General features: G+C 40.4%; 1 protein-coding gene across 6 annotated transcripts in view; it reads right to left on the bottom strand.

The window, feature by feature from the left end:
• Positions 1 to 17,121, bottom strand: part of Arb2a (ARB2 cotranscriptional regulator A) — a 419,074-nt gene that overhangs the window by 121,958 nt on the left and 279,995 nt on the right. For all 6 annotated transcript variants that reach the window (XM_075976426.1, XM_075976424.1, XM_075976423.1 and 3 more), the window contains 2 exons: positions 13,422 to 13,538; positions 6,903 to 6,987 (listed from right to left, as the gene is read on the bottom strand). In XM_075976426.1, coding sequence (XP_075832541.1) covers positions 6,903 to 6,987; positions 13,422 to 13,538 — 202 coding nt within the window. The remainder of the gene's footprint in view (positions 1 to 6,902; positions 6,988 to 13,421; positions 13,539 to 17,121) is intronic.

The following is a 17,121-nucleotide window of genomic DNA, read 5'->3' on the forward strand; positions in this document are numbered from 1 at the left end:
CATGAATTTCAGAAAATTGGTAAAGCAGGTCTGAGGGAAAAGCTGATATTTTCTAGGACTCAGAAGAAAAGATAACTGAGAGAAAATATTTGTCACCTCAGAGGTTTAAGGATCTCTGTGTAAGCAAGCACCTGTGCAGCAGGGGGAGGGAGGCAGGACTGAGGAATGTCCTAGGAATGCCAGTAACCTTCTTCACTAGGCCTTTCTGGCTGCGCATTCAATGTTCATACTCTCTCTTTTATGCACACAGTTCAGGCCCTCTCTTCCTGCTTTGTATTCCCTCCTACCACTAAAGAAAGCTATATACTTTTCTTTTTTTTTCCATAAGAAGCAGATTTTAATTTCACTAAATTAATGTCACACTTACTTTGGGCACATGTCAGGGTAGGCAAGGAGATTTTTATCACTTAGACCCCTCTAGGTAGAAGCTGGGAAATGGAAGGCATTTTCCTTAATGAGTTCTCAAGATGGTTGGAAAGATAAAATGGGAAGATAATTTGGCCTGAAAAAGATCACAAACCAACGTGTCAGCAGGTGCCAGATGCCACATTGGAGACTGGGGGGAGGGGGAAGGGCTGTGGTGAGGCAGGAGGAGGAGCCCTGGGTGACCCTAGCAACCATGCAAATTAAGGGTTTAACCTAGGGATAAAGACAGTAGCTGCTCCTAGGTATCAAACCCGGGATGAAGAAAGCTATATACTTTTCTATATCATCCATTTTCCAAATTTATCCATTCTAATTCAGCACAGGATCCCCAGCACCAGAGGCAGTGCCCAGTACCTGGTGCCTAGTATACACTGGCTGAGTGGACCCACAAGGACCGTGGAGTATGCCGAGAGCGGGCGTGGAGAAGAAGGAAAGCTCACCAGCTTTGACCAACAGCTCCAGGAAGAACTACTTTGACAAAGAGCATCCTGTCAGCATTGTGGCAGCAGAAGCCAGCTGTGCCAGACTCCTAAGTCAGAAGATAGCAGTGCTTGATATTGATAGCACAGCCTCCATTCAAACATTCACAGCTTCCTGCCCTCTTACCCTGAAAGTGCTGCCTCATACACAGCAAAGTTTACCATTCACCGTGTACCGCATGAGAGCACCTCATTTTAGCTTTACTTCTTGTATCTTCCAGTGTTTATCACCTTAGATTTCTTTGTCCTTCTTGTTTTAACTCCAAGGGAAAAAACAGTTAAGGGAAACTCTACTGACTGTTCTGTTTTCGGCTCCAGAACAGTACCCAGAACTAAGTGTTTAATATATTAAAGACTGATGTGGGATTTCCCTCTGTATGCTGTGATTACCACTAATTAATAAAGAACTGCTTTGAACCTGTGGCAGGGCAGAACAGAACTAGGCAAGGAAAGCTAGGCTGAATGCTGGGAGAAAGAGGGTAGAGTCAGAGAGAAGCCATGTAGCCCTCCAGAGACAGATGCTGGAACTTTACCCAGTAAGCCATAGCCTCGTGGCGATACACAGATTACTAGAAATGGGTTAAATTAAGATGTATGAGTTAGCCAGGAATATACTTAAGCTATTGACCAAACAGTATTGCAATTAATATGGTTTCTGTGTGATTATTTCAGAGATGAGCAGTTAGGAAGAAACAAGCAACCTCCTACTACAGAAGACTGGACGGATGCATACTGCTGAGTATATATAAAAATCTCCTTTTGTTTTGAGCAAGACTATTGTCATGATGCCCAGGCTGTCTAGGTTATCTGAGAGCTAGGTATTCCAGTCTGGCCTTGGACTTGGGGTTGTCCTGCTGCTGTATTTGGCAGGAAATCTCCTAAATTTGTTGGACTCAAATCCATATGAAGATTCCACAGAGTAGCAAGTTTTGTTCTTAGAAAAAACAAAAATCTGGCAAGAAAGCAGCTGAATAATTTAGATGACAGTGCACACGTGAGAAAAATGAAAACATGCTTTAGTGGGTGGGAGGGGGGCAAAGTCTAACAGGGGAGTGGGATGAGGAGGGAAGGAGGGGTGCAAACATGATTTTCGGTGAGTTTTTAAATGTCTTTCTAAAGAACTGCCCTGCAGGCCCACGATATCAGAAGGTAAGCCTCATAAGGCTTTACCCTAAATAAGTACATGATGGTGTTGTTGCATAGAGGATAGTGACCACCAGAGTTGAAGTAGAAATTTGCAATATTAACTATCTCTGCCTGTGGAGTGAATCATACCCTAAACAATATTTATCACCTCAGTTTCTGTGGGTCAGAAATCTAAGCACAGTTTAACTGAATGATCTTGCATGGGATTTCTCAAGAGGCAACAATCAACCCGGGGCTGCAGCTGACTCATGGCTCAACTTGGGGAGAATCCTCTTGCAAAGTCACTCACGTGGCAGCCACAGACCTCAAGTCCTTATTGGCTTTTTCCCAGAGACACCAGTTCTTTCCCATGCCAGTCTCTCCACAGAGTAGTTTGTGGCACAGCAGCTGGTTTTCAGCAGAGTGAGCAGGAAGAGGCAAGGGGGAGCCTGAGGTGTGCCAGCACTCCACGGCCTCACCATGTTCCCTGCTGTCACTCAGTTATGATGCCTGTTAGGTAGCAGCGACTGGTGGAGCTGAAACAGTGTGTCATCTAAGCCAGTGTTTAATAAGCAGCCATTTATTTTGCTCTGAGAATGAAGGAATAGAAGTGGGACTAACTTCTGTTACCCTTAGTGACTTACTAATAAAACAGCTGTTTCCCACTTCTGTGACTTCAGGCTCTTTCTGCTCTGCTCTAAGGTCTTGGCTCCAAAAAAAAAAAAAAAAAAAAAGGAGTATTTCATTGGTACCACAATAAGAATGCTACAGAAATGAGAATTGAACCCAACATCTTTCCACTGTGATCTTCCGATGCTCCTGAAGCAACAGGGAATGAATGCTGCTACTCTCTTATTTGAATGACAGATCCTTATTTCCAAATGAAAACTGAGCTGCCCTGACATGGTGAGTAAGGAAAAATTATCTGTGTGTTGTTTGAAGGAAAACGGTCCTCACAGGCTTATGTAAATACTTGGTTCCCAGTTAGTGGAACTGTTTGGGCAGGATCAGGAGGTGTGTCACTGGGAGTGGGCTATGAAACTTCAAAGGACTGTACCATTACAGTTTCTTTGTCTCCCCCACTTCTCTTTATGCCTTCTACTTGAGTATCAAGATGTAAGATCTCAGCCGTTTCTGCTACCATGCCTTTGCTCTATCATCATGGGCTCTAGCCCTCTGAAACTGTAAGCCCCAAATAAATACTTTCTTTTAGGAGTGGCCTTGGTCATGGAGCTTTATCAAAACAGAATAGAAAAGAAATTCTCTAGGCTGCCTGTTAGTACTTCCTGGAATTATTTTCAATAGGAGTTTATAAAACACTAATTCAAGCAGGATTGCTTATGGCCCAGACCTTCCAGGAACAAAGGGATGGGTCATTTCAATAGGTGAAGAATCTTAACCAAATGAATGTTAATAGGGTGCTGAATTCATCATAGAAGGAAGCTATAAATACCAGCTATAATTACATGAACAGTTTCAAAAATTAAGAAACTAAGAATATTTCTTATTTTGATATTTATGGATGCATATCACACACATATGTATGTATGTATGTATGCATGAATGCTAGCTGGAATTCACTACTCCTACTTGAGGACTAGCCAATCTGGTCTTGAACTTGTGGTAATCATCCCCCTAAGTTAAGTAATAGAGTCACAGATGTGAGCCATCACTCTCTACTTGACTGTGTAGTAAGAAGGTGCACATGAGTGTGAAACTAGACATTTGACTAGGTTGAAATACATTTTTCAAAATTCTTTTTCCTATGCTTATTATTAAGAAGGTACATAAGTGTGTGTGTGTGTGTGTGTGTGTGTGTGTGTGTGTGTGTGTGTGTGTGTGTGTTTGGGGGTGGGAGTGAGACACTGATTTGTAAGCTGCAGAGTAGGACCCACTTCTTACATATACATATGGACACTTATCTTTTGGGTTCATCTTAGGGTGTAAAGAAGTAGCAAGAACTGCTCTTGTTCTTCCTTCCCTTGAATTTCCCTTCAGTATCTCTGATGACTGAAAAGAGGATGTATTATTTAAGTCTATGATAAAGGACATAAGATTCTATAGGACATATATACAGCATACAACAGAGACAATAAGAGGTAAACTCAGTCCATCTTTGTGGACTCCAGCTCTTGCTTATGAGTTCTAGTCAATTTTTATTCTTTTCTACTTTACATCTAATATCCATAATTGTTTGTTTTGGATATTAAAATCCCAGTATCAAATAAAAATTTTTGTCCTTGTAAAACACCTTTAACTAGCTCTAGTCAAATACCAGTAAAGGAAAAAAAAATCCTGTCATCTATACTGATAAAATAATGGGTCTTCATTCTCTCTGTATTCCAGACTTCTGAATCCAGCTGCTCACTACAACTTGCCTGTAACCCCTAAATCATAGACAGAGTTACAAAAATTTGAATAATTACTCATGTTTCAATAAGACTCTACTCTGCCTTCTTGTTTCAGTTTTAATGTCATAAAAAAAAGGAGGACTTTCCTCTACTAGGCCCAAGTTGTTGCCAAGGGCCATGGCTGTATCTGTGGTCCAGCTACAGCTGGGGTCAGTGAGGATGTCTGTGGCCTGTGTCACCTCGGGAGGCTCTAGGAACCATGCAAGATGAAATCAGAGGCCCATGTTGAGCTTGCCACATCCTTCGCTGGCCACTACAGCAAGAGAGCTAGCCCCTGCACGCTGGAGAGATGGCTGCCACCCCTCACCACAGGCCAGCGTGAAAGGACCCCGAGGGCATGCATGTAGGGGAGCTGATTCTACCCAGTAGCCCAAGGTGGGTGGCCCCAGGGGCCTGGACTGACCAGCTTGGCTACTATCCAGGCCCACAGAAGGGCCTTGAGTTGACCCACTCTAGTGTCTACCCATGTATGACTGATTGTAGCTGGTGAAAAGACTGATCCTGTGGAATGATACCCATAAGATCTCTAAGACTAGTGACAGACACAAGATATCCCAGAGGAGTTCTGGTTAGGATCCAGTGATGATGGTGTACTAGAAACCAGAAGCCTTGAACCAGACCAGTGACTCATTGCAAAGAACATTTGCCAGTAAAACTGATGGAACAAAGAGGTATACTATATGCCTTGTATTGTTTATCATACAATCCTGCCACCAGGACGAATGACGAGGTGTTGGAGAAGGTGGAGAGAAGGAGATGCAAAGAAACTTTTCTTTTGTGGATTTTGTAGTGGGATTTTTATGTTTGTTTGTTTTATGTATTTTTTTTTGCTTTTGTTTGCTTGATTGCTTACTTTGATTTGTTTCCTTATAGGGGATGTGGAAGGGATGAGGGGAGGACAAGGGTGACTGGAGGAGAATGGTATTGGGCTGCGTGATGTGAAACTACCAAAGAGTCAATAAAGAAGTTATTTAAAAATCATACCAGAAAAAGTAGACTTTTCATGGACTACCGAGTGTCATATTTTTCTCATTTTTGTGTTTTGACTTCACAATTTCAAATGATTGCCCAGAAATGGCACTATGGTACTTTCTAATTAATATTCCTTATCTCAAGAAAATTATGAAACGCCTTATAGAGAAATATATATGTAATCTGTGCCCAGGCATGAATTACAGTGCTGTTGGGCATGAATTTGAACATAATGAGTAAACAATACATGTGATATGATGTGTGTTTAAGTAGAAACACATATAAACTAGGAGCTTGCATTGACTGGGTGATAAAAAGATGACCAGAAGCTCACAGGAAACTAACTCTGCCTTTTCCTAGGAGTACTAAGTCAGTGTTTGCAAATTCTGTGATTTCTCAGCAGAAAGCCACCATGAGCAACAATAACAGGTTGCATAATATCCATATACAAATATATCGCAGCATAGGTATCTCACCATAGTTTTATTTCTCTTATTAAACCTCGAGTCACAAACCTAAAATATTTAGCTATGGTAACAGTGAGGCTCAGTTAAAGTTTATGTGCTAATGGTAATGATAGTTAGCTATAAAGAGCACTTCACCACCTAGAATTTGAACTCGCCACCGAATGGTCACCTTCATAAAACAAACACACTTACTCGGTGGTTAGCTGTCATCAGTGACTGAGACATGGACTAGGCTGTGTTCCGAATTGCTGCTCATTTTCCAGCATTCAGACTCACAGCAAGTGAGCGGTTCTCACTAGTTCTCACTAGATACACTGCTCACTCTGTGTTTTCATAAAAATTACTGGGAGCTGCAAAAGCAAAACCAAGAAAGCAATGGCCAACGTAACAGCACTTTCTTGATCTAGGTGCTCAGAAACAAACCCTTTAGGCAGGCAATGGATGCCTTCCTCACACATCCCAGAGTCCAGCTGCTCCTGGCCATCTAACTGTTTCACTGCCTTGCTTTCAGTAGGCAACACATGCTTGCGTTTACCAACTCTCAACATCTTCAGATCCTCTTTGGCTCGGTTCCTTCCACTGCTGGTTTTCCCCCCATGGGATACGACCTTGCACATCTTCCTACATCCAAATCCTACCTTACACAGAAGGTCCAATGAAATTTTTTGCATAAAAATAATTTTTCTCTAGATGACATGATTGCCTGAAATATGGGATTGGTACTTAGAGACAACCATCTTACTGAGGTTCTAAATGGCTACTGAGTTCTTGTCTTTTAGGCATAGTCTCACCTGCCTAAGAAACTATCAATTATTCTTGAAGTCTTCAGCCATCATATTACTAAGTATGTTGATAAGCATTATAAGCTACCTAAACAATTTGAGCAAGTGTTTTAGACAAATGTGATATGTTATGAATAATATGAGATAGAACAACATATTTAATTTATGAAACAGAATTTTCATCAAAGCAGCATTTTTTTTTCCTGTAGAGCACACTTCACACTTCCACCAGGCACATACCTGCAGAGACTCGGGGACAGTCAGGCAGCATGGACTCCACTGATGTGTCCAGTGGTTCTGAGCTGGAGACCCAGTTGCAGCAGTTCTGCAGTGTAACAGATACAATGTTAATCACATAAGTTCTGCAGTGTAACAGATATAATGTTAATCACATAAGTTCTGCAGTGTAACAGATACAATGTTGATCACATAAGTTCTGCAGTGTAACAGATAAGTTGATCACATAAGTTCTGCAGTGTAACAGATACAATGTTGATCGCATAAGTTCTGCAGTGTAACAGATACAATGTTGATCACATAAGTTCTGCAGTGTAACAGATACAATGTTGATCACATAAGTTCTGCAGTGTAACAGATACAATGTTGATCACATAAGTTCTGCAGTGTAACAGATACAATGTTGATCGCATAAGTTCTGCAGTGTAACAGATACAATGTTGATCACATAAGTTCTGCAGTGTAACAGATACAATGTTGATCACATAAGTTCTGCAGTGTAACAGATACAATGTTAATCACATAAGTTCTGTAGTGTAACAGATACAATGTTAATCACATAAGTTCTGCAGTGTAACAGATACAATGTTGATCACATAAGTTCTGCAGTGTAACAGATACAATGTTGATCACATAAGTTCTGCAGTGTAACAGATACAATGTTAATCATATAAGTTCTGTAGTGTAACAGATACAATGTTAATCACATAAGTTCTGCAGTGTAACAGATACAATGTTGATCACATAAGTTCTGCAGTGTAACAGATACAATGTTAATCACATAAGTTCTGCAGTGTAACAGATACGTTGATCACATAAGTTCTGCAGTGTAACAGATACAATGTTGATCACATAAGTTCTGCAGTGTAACAGATACAATGTTAATCACATAAGTTCTGTAGTGTAACAGATACAATGTTGATCACATAAGTTCTGCAGTGTAACAGATACGTTGATCACATAAGTTCTGCAGTGTAACAGATACAATGTTAATCACATAAGTTCTGCAGTGTAACAGATACGTTGATCACATAAGTTCTGCAGTGTAACAGATACAATGTTAATCACATAAGTTCTGCAGTGTAACAGATACAATGTTGATCACATAAGTTCAGCAGTGTAACAGATACAATGTTGATCACATAAGTTCTGCAGTGTAACAGATACAATGTTGATCACATAAGTTCTGCAGTGTAACAGATACAACGTTGATCACGTAGAATTGAAAGGAAAACTACATTTTTAGGTTGAAGAGGTAAATTTATCCTATAAAATAAATCACTAGAAGTGTGTTTATATTCCATCAATTAAAAATATTTTTCATACATAAACAGTCACTAATTTTTAAGGACTGTGGAAAAATTTACCTTTTCTAATTCAACAAAAAAAAATCTGTGTTGATGATAAGATACATAATCTGCAAAGTATAATCTAATCTATTTCTAAGAAAAGTTAGATGTGAAGGAAAAAAGCCTCAAATCTGGCCCATACTTCCTTTGAATTTTTACTCTGGATCCACATCAATTAAGGGTATATTAAAATTACACACGAACACAGCCTGGTGAGCTGGAGCGGTGACAGAGGACACAAAACTTCACTCTTAATGCTCACTCTCTCAGATAACAAACATTCACAACTCTTTTATAAACGTAAGCATATATCTAAATTCTGGTGGAAAAGATGTGATTATATAGTTTTAAAGGTATTCACAACACAGATAAACACACACAAAGAATTTCCACAGACAGATTCTATTTTAACAGAAGCCCTCCCATCAATCATTCTGGTGAAACGGGTGACCGCTATCCTGGTAAATAGTATGTATTGTGCATTTTAGATGCTTGCTGCCTTGGCTGTGCACCATGGAATCCGTTCGCACTGAGGAAGGGTCCTTGACTGGTAGATCAAGTGTCTTATTGTATTTCCTTAATTCATTCTGTCTGGAAGAAGATGTCAGCTGTGTTGCAGTGAAGAGAAAATTTCAAAGGCCCCAGTCCCCACCAATAAAGGCTGAGGAATGGCTTTTGAATAGATTTGTCAAGGCAACCCTACTGTTCTGGGACCAGAGAGAGCAGGGATAACATAAAGGAAGGGTTTGCTGTATGAGATTACAGACTCAAGCTCACAAAGCAAGGCAGATTTTTCTAAGAAACAGTAGATCAATGAAACTATTGAACTGTGTTGGGAAAAAAAACCATGAAAACAAACACATCTAGTAATGTTCTTAAATGCTTTCACTCTCTTTATAATTAAAACAGATAAAATTTCGTATTTTTCATGTCTGACAAACGCCTGATGGTTGAAATGGAGATAAGTTCTATAATACGCACTTCTCATCTTAATTAGCAGCTGAACATAAAATTACACAAGGTAAGAGAAGCAGAAATTATAAAAGAAATAGGGTTTTAGAAGATAGTTCATACACTGGAAATAAGAAAAATTAATATTACCATTGATAGACTAGCACATCAGAGAATTTGAGATAATGCAGACGATTAGCACACAATTAGCCATCTTTTATATACAATGTGACACTCGCTTGTAAGAAATAAGTATTCTCCAAGCAGTGTCAAGATATGTAAATGAATGATTTGTTTTATCATTCATCACGGCCTCTAATAAATTCAAAAATCATGACTTCTATAGGTTCTAAAATTAGGCTCCCAGTGATACAGGGGGATAGCTTCAATGAAGAATGACTTTCTCTTTTTCTCCGCTTCTCTTCAACAATTCAGTCTCTTCAATGACAGCAATTAGCACTGCCAACAGACAGGCAGCGATTAGGTATATATTTTAATTATTATTCATCCTACTAGTGCCTCCAAATCTGATGAAAGTTGGCTATCACCCAGGCGATATGCCAGTCTTAATACGGATCACCTGCACCTCACATGTGCAGAACTGTGCCTCACCCAGTTTTCTAGTGTTAATAGAAGAGATGGCACATTATAATCTGTAGACAATTAGTCATCTTTCTAAAATGACTTTTAAAAGCTGACTCAAACTTTTGTCCATTTTTTAAAAACAGATCACTGCTGGCTCAAATGTTGAAAGAGAAATACAAGCTGCCACTTTATGACTCTGAGATTTCAGTTCCATCTCCCACATGATGAAAGCTTTCATCTCTCCTGCAAAATCAGGACAGGGAAGAGGCCTATAGCTAAAAGTGAAGATGTCAAATGTCTTGTGCAACAGCAAGTACCTATGCAGGATCGGAAAGGATGAAAACCAAGCTTGAGGGGTGTGTGCACATGTGAGTGTGCACATGTGTGTGTGCCATCTGTGTGTGCCATCTGTGTGTGTCATTCTGCATGTTGCATTTAAGTTTTACTAAGAAAAGTATAGAGAAAGCAAGTAAAACAAGTTAAAAATGTTTGCGATATAAAAACGTGAAATAAAATGACACAAGCGTTGAAATTTGTAAGCTAAGACGTACAGAGATTACTCATGAATTTAACCTGCTTGAACCGTATCTTCTCACATGTACCTCCCTGAGATGTGTTTCTATTGTTTAAAACCAAATTTATGTTCAAGTTGTTCTAATGCTTATCTCCCCCTCTCCCTAAGTCCCCAATCGGCCCCTACTCCTGTTCTTCACAGGGGATGGGGAATCCTGGGTGGCCACAAACTAGGAAAACTACCTGAATTTCAGACACAGTAATATTAGCTTCCAAGATCTTACTCTCTGGTGCCCAGAATACTCAAGAAAGTGAGTTAGAGCAGAGGCACCAACAGTGCTATGCTAAGACTCAGATGTGACACCCTAAGCAAAGACAGAAGTCCTTGGCCAGAGGCAAGATAATGGAATGGATCACTTAACTAGCATGTGTGTGTCCACAGGAGAAAATGAACACAGCATAATGAATGCTTACAAAAGTTAAGTGTTTCAGTGTAAAAGGTTTCTTTTGCCAAGATTATGATCTTGCAGATCTTTGTGGCTGTAAATTTTCCTTTGGAAAATCCATAGCGCGGGGACTAGTAACAGGAACATAAGGGCCTGTTGGCCACAGTGCAGAGTGACATGCTTTGACTTGTACCAAGGGTGGACAACATTTGTGCAGACATGGAATTAATTTTTGTCTTTATCTTGTTTAATTTTAAATTTAATTTTGTGTGTGTGTGTGCATGCATGTGCATGGACTGCAATTGTAGGCCTTTTAAGAGTTGGTTTGCTCTTTCCACCTTGGAATCTGGTGATTGAGGTCAGGACGTCAGGTTCGTGTAGCAAGTTCTTGTATCCACTGAGCCATCTTGTCATGAAATGGATTTGAAAGTTAAAAAAATGTGTGTGTGTGTGTGTGTGTGTGTGTGATGTGTATGCAGGTTTCCACAGAGGCCAGAAAGTACTAGATATACTGGATAGAGCTGGAACCATAGCTAGTTGTAGCTGCTTTGAATGGCTGAGCCATCTCTCCATCACAATACAGAGGTGAAGGTGGAGAGGGTAGACAAAGGAAAATCTGTGTGTGTCTGTGTGACTACGATCAAAACATAATAAGATAATAAGATGCTAGTAAAAAGACTGTAGAATTTGGTATGTTATATCTGAAAAGAAAAGAAGATAAGAGCTAACTTTGTGCAAGGAATTAGAGAAGCTTGATTTATTGGTTGAGTTTAGGTTTTGATTTCTGTTTATTATACTTGCACGCATTGTAATTATGGTCTTAAAGACTAATCTTTAATATGGAGGCTTTGTGCCTTAAACATGATCGTGTACCATAACCAGGTTATGTTTCTAGGGCCTTGTGGTGGTTTGAAATGAAATGGAAATGGCCCCCCAAAAGGAGTGGCACTGTTCAGAGGTGTGGCCGTCACTGTGGGGGAGGACTTTGAGGTCTTCTGTGCTCAGACTGCTCCTAGTCTTACAGACTACTTCCCATTGCTGTAGGACTCTCAGCTCCTTCTTTAGCACCATTATCACCTGTACACCATAGTCCCAGTCATGATGAAAATGGACTAAACCTCTGAAACTCTAAGAAGCTAGCTCAATTAGATGTTTTCCTTTATAGGAGTTGCCATGGTCACGGTGTCTCCTCACAGCAACAGAAAGCCTAACTAAGACAGGCCTACAGTCAGAGTCAAAGGGTATCAGGGAGGGTATACATGAACTGTATTGCTGGCTTGGCGACAGACTTTCAAGTCAGGGCATATCACATCCTCAGCATCAACAGTACGAGAACCTCACAAGTGCCTTTAAGGTCCCTTAACACACTTTTGAGCCCTCCTTGTGGCTTAGAATCCACAGTTGGTCTTCATCTGAAAAAAGTTTCAGTTGGAGGGATTGCTAAAGCAATATTCTTTGACCCTTTTATAAGGAAAAAATGGTATTTTAAAATTATAAGATAAAAAATTTAATATTTAATTTGTTGTTTGCTAAATTAATAGGCCTGAAATATTAAGAGTTTCATAGTAAAAATGCTTAGTATAAAAAACTTTATCACATTAATTTGTTGCTTATGCGATAAACTAAACCATACCTTTATCAGTCTTTACTATAATAGAAATGACTAAGCAATTGCCAGTATTGTTTTATTTCCAAATTTAAGCCAGAATTTGGTAAAACAATGAAGTTAGTAAACAGGATAAAATTACAGAGGCACCCTCTTCTGTAGCTACAAATCTTTATTAGGAGGAAAGATAGTTTACAAATATTTTAACCTTTTTGTGTACAGGTTTATGTGAGAGCATGTGTGTGTGTATGTGTGTGCTTTTGTCACATGGATTGACTTTCATAAAGAACTTCTGATGGAGAAGGGATGCACAGGAGAAAGTATGCTATTGGAGAGATTACTGATGCATATGCTCATTACTGACTTATTCCCATGAAGCTAATGTCAAATTCTTATGATATCAGCAAGGTAAATATAAACAGAAATGAGTTTTCAGCTAGATGTCTGTAACAGGATCAATGGACTAACAAGCTGAAGATTTTGAAAAAGACAGGGGTCATGTTTGGTAGATCCTTGTTAGTTTTCAGACTCAGCAGAGACATGCAATAAGCAGCTTCCCTCGATGTAGGGAGGCAGGGCCACGGTCAGTTTGAGTGACTCTAAAAGTCTCCAATCAGCCCTGCCCCCCCCCCCCCGCCCCGCTTCTACCCCTATTGGCAGTATGGAGCAAATCAATTTCTTTATGGCTCATCCTGATCACATTCCCAGAAGGAAAGGACAGGACTGAATATACATGAAGCTTCTTTCTGGTAATTAAGTAACTACAATACTATATAGCCAGAAACATTCAACAGGAGTTAATATGAATCATAACATCAACCCTGTCATCAACTAAAATCCTAATGCAAACTGTATACACACATAATATTCTATTCAGTAGTGGGCAGAAAGGATTCTTTCAAAAAGTTTTGTCTTCTGAAAGCTTTCTTTTATTATTTTAACTGTATCTAGACTTTTTATTCTATCTCAACATTCTGAGAATGTGGGGTGGGAGGCAATATAAGTTGGTGGGGACTCCAGATACAAAGGCTCATGCCCATTAATCTCAGCACCAAACAAAACCATGCCTCACCTCTCTCATCCATTCTCGGATGGTTTTGCCAGCTTCTTGATGCCACACATTGTGAACAGAGTCTGTCAATGCCACAGCAGTCACCTTACTTTTTACGTCTGCTTCTCGTTGAATCATCTGTTTTAAAAAGAAAAATAAAACATAGACTCTAAATTTCCTTTCCGATACAGCCTGCTCATTCATAGACAATACTATATTAAAAATGAAAAAAGGCATGCATCTTTGGCTCAGAGTTACTCTTTTCTATTTGAATACAGACCCTATTCTTGTCCATGGATATGAAAAGGCTAACATTTTCTTTCAAAAAGCTAATACCACTTAAGTCTTGGAACGACACAGCTCTATTATTTTCCATGTGGCTTGACAATTCAAGGATTAAAGGGATCACACAGGAATCCCTGAGGGTTTCTTTTATAAATTTCCCCCATCACTTCCTATTTCAGGGAAGTCAGCACCTGGGGCGCACTGTTAGCTCCTCAGGACTGTCTTCTACTAATTTTCAGGCGGTGGCACACTGGTGAAGAAAGCTGCCTTGCATTAGTTCTCCAATTTAACTGGCCTGCTTTTTGCCTTAGCCCTGTGACTCCTTGGTGATTTCAATGCTCCCCCCAAAACTATTCTCTTTCAGTTAATTGATACTATTTGTTTTCTGTTATGTTTCTTTATGTTAGCAAATGGTTACATTTTAACTTCTCCCTATATTTATGAAGTTATTAACTTCCCGAAATAAGGATTTTTTTTCTGGCTTGAAGATACTGACTACTTCATCAGTTGCCAGCCAGATAAGAATATGGAAAAGTAAAAAAAAAAGGATGCCAAATGAAGCAAAAGCTACTTCAGTCTGTGAACACTGGACAGCCTGAAGTGGCATATTAAAATGTAGGAAAACATAACAAAAATTAAAGCCCACATTCGAGCACAATGCTGTACTTCTACCGGTGATCCCACACTGAAGAAAAAAAAGGCACGTTCTGCATCTCCACCATTTGCTCTTAATCTCCATGAATTGTCCATCAAAAACATAATAGCATACTTAAGAAAAGGGAGAAGAACAAATGCTTTTGAAATGTGATAGAGCATCTCTTGGGTAAATTCCCAAGAGTGGTATTGCTGGTCCAGGGGTAGGTTGATCCCGAATTTCCTGAGAAACCAAAACACTGACTTCCAAAGTGGTTGCACAAGATTGCATTCCCACCAGCAATGGATGAGGGTACCCCTTCCTCCACAGCCTCTCCAGCAAAGGCTATCCTTGGTGTTTTTGACTTTAGCCATTCTGACAGGTGTAAGATGATATCTCAAAGTTGTTTTGATTTGCATTTTCCTGATTGCTAAGGAAATTGAGCATGACCTTAAGTGTCTTTTGGCCATTTGAACTTCTGTTGAGAATTCTCTGTTCAGTTCAGCGCCCCATTTTTTAATTGGGTTAATTAGCATTTTAAAGTCTAGTTTCTTGAGTTCTCTATATATTTTGGAGATCAGACCTTTGTCTGTTGCGGGGTTGGTGAAGATCTTCTCCCAGTCAGTAGGTTGCCTTTGTGTCTTAGTGACAGTGTCCTTTGCTTTACAGAAGCTTCTCAGTTTTAGTAGGTCCCATTTATTCAATGTTGCCCTTAATGTCTGTGCTTCTGGGGTTATACCTAAGAAGCGATCACCTGTGCCCATCTGTTGTAGGGTATTTCCCACTTTCTCTTCTATCAGATTCAGTGTTTTCGGGCTGATATTGAGGTCTTTAATCCATTTGGACTTGAGTTTTGTGCACGGTGATAGATATGGGTCTATTTTCATTCTTCTACAGGTTGACATCCAGTTGTGCCAGCTCCATTTGTTGAAGATGCTTTCTTTCTTCCATTGTATACTTTTAGCTCCTTTATCGAAAATGAGGTGTTCATAGGTTTGTGGGATAAAGTCCGGGTCTTCTATACGATTCCATTGGTTGACTTCTCTGTTTTTATGCCAGTACCACCCTGTTTTCATTACTGTAGCTCTGTAATAGAGTTTGAAGTCAGGGATAATAATGCCTCCAGAAGATCCTTTATTGTATAGGATTGTTTTGGCTATCCTGGGTTTTTTGATTTTCCATATAAAGTTGATTATTGTCCTCTCCAGATCTGTGAAGAATTTTGATGGGATCTTGATGGGGATTGCATTGAATCTATAAATTGCCTTTGGTAGAATTGCCATTTTTACTATGTTGATCCTCCCAATCCAAGAGCAAGGGATGTCCATCCATTTTTTGGTATCCTCTTCAATTTCTTTCAGTATTATTTGTAATAGCCAGAACCTGGAAACAACCTAGATGCCCTTCAATGGAAGAATGGATGAAGAAAGTATGGAATATATACACACTAGAGTACTACGCTGCAGTAAAAAAACAATGACTTCTCGAATTTTGCATGCAAATGGATGGAAATAGAAAACACTATCCTGAGTCAGGTATCCCAGACCCAAAAAGATGAACATGGGATGTACTCACTCATAATTGGTTTCTAGCCATAAATAGGGGTCACAGAGTCTACAACAGGCGAATCTAAAGAAGCTAAGTAAGAAGGTGAACCCAAGGAAATACATATAGTTATCCTCTTGGATAAGGGAAGTAGACAAAATTGCCGGGGAGAAAAGTGGGATCTTGGGGGTGGGGTGGGATGGGGGTTAGGGGAGATGGGGAGAGAAAAGGTAGAAGGGAAGGAGGGGGGACTTGGGGAAACAGGAGGATCGGGATAAAGGAAGGTTGGATAGGGGAGCACGGAACCACAATTCTTAGTTAAGGGACCCACTTTAGGGTGGGCAGGAGACTTGACCCTAGAGGGGCTCCCAGGTGCCCAAGCTGAGGTCCCCAGTTAGTTCCTTGGGCAGCTGAGGATAGGGAACCTGAAATGACCCTACCCTAGAGCAATACTGACGAATATCTTGCATATCATCCTAGAACTTTCATCTGGCGATGGATGGAGATAGAGACAGAGACCCACACTGGAGCACTGTACTGAGCTCCCAAGGTCCCAATGAGGAGCAGAAGGAGGGAGAACATGAGCAAAGATGTCGGAACCACGAGGGGTGCACCCACCCACTGAGACAGTGGAGCTGATCTACTGGGAGCTCACCAAGGCCAGCTGGACTGTTACCAAAAAAGCATGGGATAAAACTGGACTCTCTGAACATGGCGAACAATGAGGGCTGATGAGACGCCAAGGACAATGGCACGGGGTTTTGATCCTACGCAATGTGCTGGCTTGGTGGGAGCCTAGCCAATCTGGATGTTCACCTTCCTAGATATGGACGGAGGGGGGAGGACCTAGGACTTACCACAGGGCAGGGAACCCTGACTGCTCTTTGGACTGGAGAGGGAGGGGGAGAGGAGTGGGGGGAAGGGGAGAGGGGTGGGAGGAGGGGGAGAAGAGTGGGAGGAGGGGGAGAAGAGTGGGAGGAGGGGGAGAAGAGTGGGAGGAGGGGGAGGGAAATGGGAGGCTGGGAGGAGGTAAAAATTTGTTTTTTTTTCTTTTCTTTATTCTCCTTTTATCAATAAAAAAAATTAAATGCTAAAGAAAAAAAAAGGGAGAAGAGTGAATGGTGAAGAACGCTCATGCAGGGAACACTGCAGCCTACAAGTCCAGACTGGAGATGCTCGCCCATATTCTGAACTAAGCATCTCAAAAATCAATCCCCTTCTCAGATTAAACTCTGCATCTTCATACCTATTAATGAA

This window comes from Microtus pennsylvanicus, chromosome 6 (genome assembly GCF_037038515.1).
Source record: "Microtus pennsylvanicus isolate mMicPen1 chromosome 6, mMicPen1.hap1, whole genome shotgun sequence".
NCBI lineage: Eukaryota > Metazoa > Chordata > Mammalia > Rodentia > Cricetidae > Microtus > Microtus pennsylvanicus.